Below are 8318 nucleotides of genomic sequence, written 5' to 3' on the forward strand. Positions count from 1 at the left end.
GGAACAGATGGAGCTGAATGTAGGAAGAAAAGCTGGAAGGATGGTGGAGACAAGCAAGGCAAACCAAATAAAAAGGAAATAAAAATATGTGGATGCGAGTATTGAGACATCAGCTGGCAGCGAAGGATCCCCAACAACTATCTAATTGATGAGGCTGGTTTACAAAATGTGAAGTTGTTGTCATTTTGGAGCAGGAGAGGTCAGGCGTGCTCAGATCAAATATCAGAGGCAATGCCACCCTACTCTCTGCTCAAACAATGCAGTAACAAACTCTCACAGTTTTGATACTTTTTTGAAAGTCTGTTAGGTCAGTTTGACAATGTTGGGACATTTTCAATCATCCAGCTCTGAGTTTAATAGGTGAGTTTGCTGCAGGCAAGAACTTCCAAATATTTTCAACAAGACTTCTAAAAGGAGTTTGATTTTCCAGGGAACCACACAGTAGTTTATTCCAGAGACATCAATTTGAGGTATCTGCATTGTATTTGAATTGCCAATTTAAAAAAAGAAGAAAAAATTCATATGGAAACTGATTTAAATGGAAAAAGGCAGAGCCCTAAGGACAATGTTGTTTTCACCTTTTATTTAAACTGAATGTTCTTGCTAAACAAGATTAATATGTTGTTTTTTTTTAAAGAAATGAACGCACACCCTCAAAGTATAATTTGCTACTTTGTATACATTTAGGGGGAAATGAAATATCATCCCAACCTCTAAATATTTTTCTACAACGTACCCAAGAGACATTTTCTCTTTTATTTTAAAAAGGGCTCGACTCTTAAGAATTAAAAAGAAAAAGAAAAGAAAAAACTCAACTCATAAATTAAGTTTTACTTAATATAATTATTAACTTTCTTTGCAGATGTAGCCTAATGAAACAAAAGCAGGAGAACCTTTGCAATGTTTTATTTGTAATCATTTTATCTGCAATATTAACACAAAACATAACATTTTTTAAACACATTTTTTAAACTCCAGACAAAACTGGATAAGACTGCCCTTTGAAATTTAAACAGGATCTCAGTGGAGCTATAATTAGTGCATTGACAAAAACTATTGGGAGGAACTGTATGCTTAACAGAGGCAAGGTTAGAGATGAAACATAATTTAATACTTCATTTTTATAATAAACAAACCTATTTTCTCAAATTATGTTCATGCTACTTTGACACATTCATTCATCTTCAAACGCCCGTTCTGTCCCTTTCGGGGTCACGGGGCTGCTGGAGCCTATCCCGCCCACTCATGGGCAAAGGCAGAAGACATCCTGGACAGGTCGCCAGTCTGTCGCAGGGCTCCGACATCTTAGTTTTCTAAATTTTGTTAGAATAAAATATTGACCACATATGACTTAGCATTGAGTTTTGCATTTAAATTGGGGAATAAGTAAAAAAGAAAACAATTGATTTGTTTAAATGTTATGTCAAAATACATACTTTTTTAAAGTTTTATTTTAACAGACAAAAAAGTTAATTCAAACATCTTAACTTTATACAATAAAAGGACTTACTGCGCCCCAAAAATTAATTCAACAGAAACCAACACCTAAATATAAGACCATTGATGTAAAAGTATTGTAATATCCAAATAACACCACTAAAAAAAGTTGATAACGATGAAGTACAATTAAGAAACCAGTTTGATGTTGGCAAACTTTTTTTTTATCGAGTAGAGAATGTTAAACAAACAAGATTTAAAAAAAGGTAGTGTAGTGGTTGCGTGTCTCCATCTGGTGGTCTGATCGCGCTACTGCAACTTCAGCAGCTGTTTGGCTATTGCTAGGCAACGTGGGTCCAAATCACACAGGGATTTCCGCTACAAAACGCTTTACGTTTCAGCCAATGACAATATGGCCGAAAAGGAGAAACCGTCTGTTGTTGCCCAAGACGCGATTCACATCGAAAGGATCAAGAAAGAGGAGAAACTTCTGAAGCAGCACACCAAGTTCCACATCAACCCTTTCAGGAAATGTTAGCAACTTCTTTTGGTTTTAAATCAAGCATGCTGTGGTTACTTTAAAAAAGAAAAACTGGAGTAAATTTCAGTTTTACTTAATTGGTGCTTATTTTTAAAATTAAATAACCTTTTCTCTTCCAGTGCACATCCTGCCAGACAAACCCATGTCCAGGAGACCTCCAGAAGAAGTCTCAGAAAACTGTAGGAATGCAATCTTAAAAAAAAAAAAGATTATTTCTCAATCTCTTTTTATTATTTTCTTAATGTGTCTACTTCCATTGCAGCGGATTTTATTAAAGAATTGCACAGAGCCTACTTGGTGCCCAAGAAGAAATACTCAACTCCACAAACAGAGAGCCAAGAAATAGGATGGGAGTCCAGCCCTCTGGTAAACAAAACAAAACAAGGCTTTTCTTTCAACATTTACTCAACAAAACTATCAACTTTACATTTTTACTTCTAAATTATGAGTCAACCTGAAAAATTGAAAGTTTGTACTCACAAGAATGATTAGCCTTGAACGTGGTGGACACGTGTCTCAGGTTTGAGTCCTGTCACCACACAGGTGTGGCGTGTTAAGGTGCTGATCAAACAGCATTTTGCACAGGTGTGTTCATGAAAAAGGTCACTACAGTTCTGCACGGCATGATCATTTTAATAACGAAAGAGGGAGAATGAAATGGACATTCTAACTTCAGAGATGGTCATCATTATGCTGCCCATAAATTACTTTTGAAAGCTTTTTTCTGCTGAGAGTTTACCAGCGGATCCAAACACCTGCAGAACAAGCGTAACCACTGGGGATGTCAAGGATACAGATACTTTTCCAAAAATCATCTAGTTATGAGAGTAACTGTATTATCTGTTAAAACCCACAGATTAAACAAGATTATACTGGTTAAAAAAAAGGTATAAAATCGACCTAATAAGGGAATAACTGATTTCTGGTAAACTTTAAGTTTCTCTTCCTGTTGTTTTTCTACTGTCTTTGTCTTTTCATGTACGTGATGTGAACAAAGAGACGTCCAATCACAAGCTTTCTTCTACCAACTTAACATTACAATTGACTCTAGGTGAACTACAGCGAGGAATTTAATTCAGCTTTATTTATCTAGCCCTAGATTACAACACAGTTGTCTCAACAGGCTTCACTAATTGTACTAAAGATAAAGTCAGTTACAAAATTAAATAGCTGATTGCTAAACTAAACAGACTAGGCTAAACTGGGCATCCCTGCCCTTAGACCCTCCTTCTCAGCAAGGAAGAACTCTTGAAGGAATAAAAAAAAAAAGAAGAAACCTCAGGGATTTCCACATGAATGAGGAATCCTCTCCCAGGATGGACAGGCGATCCACCAGGACTGTTAAAGAAGAATGAGCTTCTCTAACTCTACAACTACATGTCTGAATAGTGTAGCAGATGGACTTCATCCAGATGGAGTTGGGGGAGCCCGAGGTGAGGTCCATGGCCAAGGACAGGAGCAGAGACGAGCCAACTGGAATCTGGAAGAACTCCTGCTCCTCCAGAGGGGGGTGGGAAAGAGGGACTGTACATGAATCACACTGCACCAAGCAGAGGCATGGAGAACAAAATGATCAAAAATAGTGGACAGAACCCCAGTGCACCATACTTTCTCACTTCGAGCTGACTACTAACATTTAATGGTTATTGAAATTGTAATCAAACATGTTGATAGTACGTTGAACGCACTTATGCCACAAATACCGAAAGGCAATAATAGAATTAGGAATGTGATAACTCTTTTTTTTAACAGCACTTCAAACAATACCTGAATAAATTAATGATTTTTATTTTAACCACAAACGACAAGTCTAAAAAAAACTCAAATTCCAACTTTTTTGTGTTTGAAACACTTATGTAATTGACATTTTGGTTTTGTTGCTTACAATTGCCAGAAAAAAAAGTTTCTGTTCAAATGTATTTTTATTTATTGATAGTTTTGAATGCCAAATAAATATTATCTATAGATCATATCCTTTCAGGTAAAAGAATTAGATTGTACCATATCAGCAGCTAGTTGAATCTTTTATGCATCAAGATGCATGTTGAGTCACGTGGTGGGGAATGATACACACACCAGGCCAGAACCGTCACATCCAGGATCTTCCACTCTGAGGTCGTCCTACATCCGCCTCAGCTGCTGCCATAATCAAAGAATTTCTGCAGAAACGGACTGAAGTTCCTCTGTACGCTCGTCCTCATGAGGGTCATGACTGGACTGCAGTTTGTCCTTATCAAACAGCACACTTCATCTGAGGTTCTCTCTCCAAAGGTTTTCATGGCAGACGGCGTATTTGGACGTTTTGAGTGCATGGATGTGCCACAATAAGATCCTGCTACATCCAAGAACAGGAACTCATTTACTGCAGCACCAACTTCTGGATGTTTGCAGCTAAAACCATTGCAGTGACGCATGTCCTGAACGTTCTGGATCGGCGATGACCACAGTCTAAACAGTAGCTTGATGTCACTCATGTGGATTGAAAAAAGTTTAATAGGTTTCTTAAAGAAAAAAAGCTGAATTAAAAAAATAGTGGGATGCCATTTAACCCCCCACATTATCACTGGAGCAAAAATGTCAGAGTGTTTGTCACAGAAATCTGAAGAAAATCTAAATAGTTAAGAGTGCAGTTTGTTTCTATGTTTCTATTAAAGTCTCTGCACTTTCAAATGGTCCTAGAGGAACTCATTTTGTCCTTTCTTCTCTCCAGATCCCACTGATCCACCAAGATAAAAGATTTCATTTCCACCGCGTCAGCACCGATGTCACCAAACATGCAGAACATGCCAGAAAAACGGCTAAATAAACCACAAACACACAGAGGGGCTCAAATGTGTTTGTCCGCTCTGCCTCTTGCTGAGAAATCCCTCAGCGGTTTCATCCGGGTGCTAATGAGGGGGAAAGGGGCAAAAATGACAACTCGTGATGTCACACAGGAGCCGATCAAGATGGGAACAGTATTTGGAGAATGTAGCATCACAGCTGAGGTTTATTCAGATACCGATGAGCTTTGAGTATTGAAAATGCTGAGACACCGTCACTGATGATTAAAACAGTTCTAAAATATCTCTAAGCAGTTCACTCTGTGGGTTTTTTTTGTGTCTCTTTGCGGTTTGAATCTTCCATACGAGTCCACATGAGTGAGTCTCCATCAAGTCTCTCTGGAAAGACAGAAAAAGGTTCCGATCAGAACCACAGTCCAGGTCCAGCCGGTGTTTACGAGCGGCCTTTCATCTTCTTGCGCACAGATTTGCCGGGACGTTTCTGAAAGCCCAGAAGAAAAATTCGGGTTACATCAACTTGACAAATTATTTAACGATAAATAAATGCATCTTTGGTTTTGTCTGTGTGGCTCACGTTTTGTTTTCCTTGTTTGCCCTTCTTTCCTCCCTTGGCGTGCGCCACTCTGGCTTTGAAACCAGAAACATCGTTGTAGCTCTCCTTGGTGTTCCACTTCTTCCCGCTCTTTTTGCCTCCAAAACCAAACTTTTGGTCCTTGTATTTCCGCTTAGCACTGGGGCTGAAGAATCCAAGGGAAAACCAGAGGAATTTAGAGAAAATATGACAGAAGCAAAAGAGGAAAAAAGCAGAGGGGAGAAGCTTTACCCTTTTTTGTTCACTGCTTTACTGGGACCTCCTGAAGAATTATTACCCATCTTCTGGTCTCCTTCCAAAAAGTCCAGTTTATCTGACATTCCTGGAATAAGAAAATGTAAAAGAATGCATCAGATTTGGCATTTAACAATTACAAAGTACATATCATGGCCACAGAAACAAAACCCAAGTCCTCACCTTTCTGGTATTTCTTTACAGCAGACATCATAGCCTTCTTCTCCTTCTGTCTCTTCTGGATCACCTCTATTTGGACCTGGCAAACAATCAGACAGAGGTTCCCTCACCATTTGGAGCACAAACACGTCTTCGTATCTACAGAGTGAGAGGCGGTTAAGAACAAGTCTCAGCAAAAACAAACCTTTTTGCCAAATTTCCGTTGCTCCCGCAGTTTCTTGGCCTTTTCAGACTTTTCCAAAATCATCTGCTTTGCGGTCAGCTTCTGCCTGATCTGGAAAACAAAAACAAAACAAAACAGGTTTGTTCCTGTTTTCCAACTCCTGTAAAGTAAAAGACTGCATTTTGTTCACAAACCTATTACAGGGTCTCCACAGATTTACAGAAGTGAATTTGAAAACCTTCTAAAGAACAATTAAAACCTACAAATCCGTACAAAGAAAATGAAACAAACAGCTGGAGTCTGGCTATTTCTTTCTCTACACATGCGTTTTGATCCGCTTGACCCTTTCTGTGCCACATCTATGTCTTTCAGCAAACTGTGCAGTTTGCTATAGTAATTACTAACAATCAACACAAGTAATCCATATTTTTCAAGCCATTTCTTCATGAATTTGCATCTTCCTAAAGCTTTTTAGTCTTTATGGGTCCACAGCCATCCATATTACAAAGGTCCAGCTTAACTTTTCTATCAGACATCTGCTACAAATAAACAGAAAGCCACATTCCTGCCAAGTACTATCCATGATTAATGTTTGGAGCTTAGAACATGTTAGAAAGCACACCCCCTTTAGCATGAATGAAAGCAAGTCACCTTCTGCATGTGCTGATCGGACTTGGCCATTTCTGCAAAGTAATCATCAGGCCTTCTGGTGTTTATGTCATGCTTCCTCAGGAGAGGGAGGGCCTCCAGGACTGTGGCTTGAGCTTGACGGTAACTGTAAAAGAAAACAAAACAAATGACATCATCAGTTTAAACAGCCATCACTTCAGTTTAACACAAACACACAAACCTGGTCATTTGTTTTTCCTCATTAGATCAAAACTTCAATAACTCTTTTTTTTCCCGTTTCTGAAAACTGTAAATGGTTGCTTTAAAAAAAGTTCCTTTAAAGAAAAAAAAGCTGTAGCCTAGAACACCATATGACCATTACAAAATCCTGTTACAAAATATTCCCACCGGTGATTTAAAAAAAAATTCAAATCTGAATCCTGAGCTCAATATTTTGAAATGTCATTTTATTAGAAAAAAATAAAAACACGCATGATGTGTTTTTACCAGCACCAATGTCAGGTTTATTGGGTGTGTGGAGTATCTTTAGTCAAAGCTCTAAATTAGGATCAACAATGACATGCAGTCGTACAAATGTGTAAGAACAAATTGCAGATTGCAATTATGACAGGGTAAAGAAATGTTTTGCAAATGTGATAACCGAACCCAGATTATGATAATACTTTGAACCCGAGGTCTAGAACACAGTGGTCACTTACAAGAACATCTCCCTCTGGAAATCATCCTCTGCATCCGGTCCTCCATTTATCTCAGCAGGAACTTTCCCTTCCACTTGGGATAAGACTGGAAGAGTGCTGAGGTCTAACCTTTCCACCCAGGAGAGGTCTTTCCGGAAGTCAGCAAGACACTCTTTTAACCCCTCCTGCAGCCATTAAACATGTTCACATAAATGCACTATAAATAATACACTTTTTTTCTCTTAATTTAAGAGTAGTAGCTTCATCACAGGTGTAACTAAAACTGTAAGAAAACCAACTTACCACATTGTTTACCAATTTCTTAGATTTATCCACCAGAACGTTCATTCCAGGTTTCAGCAACCCTTTGGTGAAGGCTTCCTGAAGCTACAGTTAAATAAATTAATACATTACCTTTCGTAAATTAGAATAATCACTTAGACCAAATCTTTCAGAGACAATAACTTTAACCAATTTTTTAAAAAAGGGGAAAACAAATCCCCAAAGCGTACATCATATAATGATAACTTTTAGCTGAACAACTATCAGAGCTTGAGTCCGGTTAGCATAAAAACTCACCTCTCCATCCGATAACTCGCTGCCTTCTTCCTCTGAATCCAGGCCGAGAAGCGACTCCTCTTCTGCAGACTCCATCGTGTTTACGGCTATAACCATAAAGAGGGCAAATCTTTCCAAACAACCAAGAAAAGTTAATTGTTTTGGACGCTTCGATTTTCCTCACGTGTACTAGCGTTCACGCGGGGAGAAATGACGTCATCGGAAGTTCTACAAGCAGAGTGCGCCGGTGGAAAACTGCGATCAAAACAAAAGGTTCCTACAAAAAGAAAATACATTCCACTGTTACACTCAAGAATAATAATGCAATGGTAATTTATTTATTATCAAGGTTGTTCATTTATTTATTTTTTCCCAAATTAAAATATTACCCGCAGTTTCAACCGGCAGAAAAAGAAAACAAGGTGAAACCTAAGTGTCTTTCAAATTCAGCTGGAGAGAGCCACCAAACATGTTAGTGTAAAACAAAAATGTAAAAAAATTATTATTATTATTATTATTATTA

General features: G+C 38.2%; 2 protein-coding genes across 3 annotated transcripts; one reads left to right on the forward strand and one right to left on the reverse strand.

Annotated features, from left to right (window-relative positions):
• The first annotated feature begins 1700 nt into the window (after positions 1 to 1700).
• fam183a (family with sequence similarity 183 member A) lies at positions 1701 to 5060 on the forward strand. Of its 2 annotated transcripts, none has more exons than XM_020702485.2 (4): positions 1701 to 1970; positions 2098 to 2157; positions 2241 to 2344; positions 4250 to 4356. In XM_020702485.2, the coding sequence occupies exons 1-4, from the start codon at positions 1850 to 1852 to the stop codon at positions 4304 to 4306; spliced, it is 342 nt and encodes a 113-aa protein (XP_020558144.1). In that variant the 5' UTR covers positions 1701 to 1849; the 3' UTR covers positions 4307 to 4356. The 2 variants fall into 2 exon arrangements, with proteins under 2 accessions (XP_020558144.1, XP_004068078.1); XM_004068030.4 differs by lacking the exon at positions 4250 to 4356 and adding an exon at positions 4689 to 5060 and having other exon boundaries at positions 1748 to 1970.
• On the reverse strand, positions 4939 to 8021 carry ebna1bp2 (EBNA1 binding protein 2). Its single transcript, XM_023954329.1, has 9 exons — positions 7817 to 8021; positions 7541 to 7624; positions 7259 to 7422; positions 6582 to 6705; positions 5952 to 6041; positions 5771 to 5846; positions 5585 to 5675; positions 5336 to 5498; positions 4939 to 5242 (listed from the first exon to the last, which is right to left on the reverse strand). Exons 1-9 carry the CDS (start codon positions 7910 to 7912, stop codon positions 5195 to 5197), a joined length of 936 nt encoding a protein of 311 aa, XP_023810097.1. The 5' UTR covers positions 7913 to 8021; the 3' UTR covers positions 4939 to 5194.
• Positions 8022 to 8318: the final 297 nt, after the last annotated feature.

Source organism: Oryzias latipes, chromosome 4 (genome assembly GCF_002234675.1).
Source record: "Oryzias latipes chromosome 4, ASM223467v1".
NCBI classification, from domain to species: domain Eukaryota; kingdom Metazoa; phylum Chordata; class Actinopteri; order Beloniformes; family Adrianichthyidae; genus Oryzias; species Oryzias latipes.

Bases quoted from the DNA above. Each gene is read 5' to 3' on its own strand.
- ebna1bp2 (XM_023954329.1), bottom strand. From the start codon at position 7,912: ATGGTTATAGCCGTAAACACGATGGAGTCTGCAGAAGAGGAGTCGCTT. The intron at 7,625-7,816 runs GTGAGTTTTTAT...ATTTAACTGTAG, and splicing joins GCGAGTTATCGGATGGAGAG to CTTCAGGAAGCCTTCACCAA. The intron at 5,676-5,770 runs GTGAGGACTTGG...TTCTTATTCCAG, and splicing joins TGTAAAGAAATACCAGAAAG to GAATGTCAGATAAACTGGAC.
- fam183a (XM_004068030.4), top strand. From the start codon at position 1,850: ATGGCCGAAAAGGAGAAACCGTCTGTTGTTGCCCAAGACGCGATTCAC. The intron at 1,971-2,097 runs GTTAGCAACTTC...TTTCTCTTCCAG, and splicing joins CATCAACCCTTTCAGGAAAT to TGCACATCCTGCCAGACAAA. The intron at 2,158-2,240 runs GTAGGAATGCAA...CTTCCATTGCAG, and splicing joins AGAAGAAGTCTCAGAAAACT to CGGATTTTATTAAAGAATTG.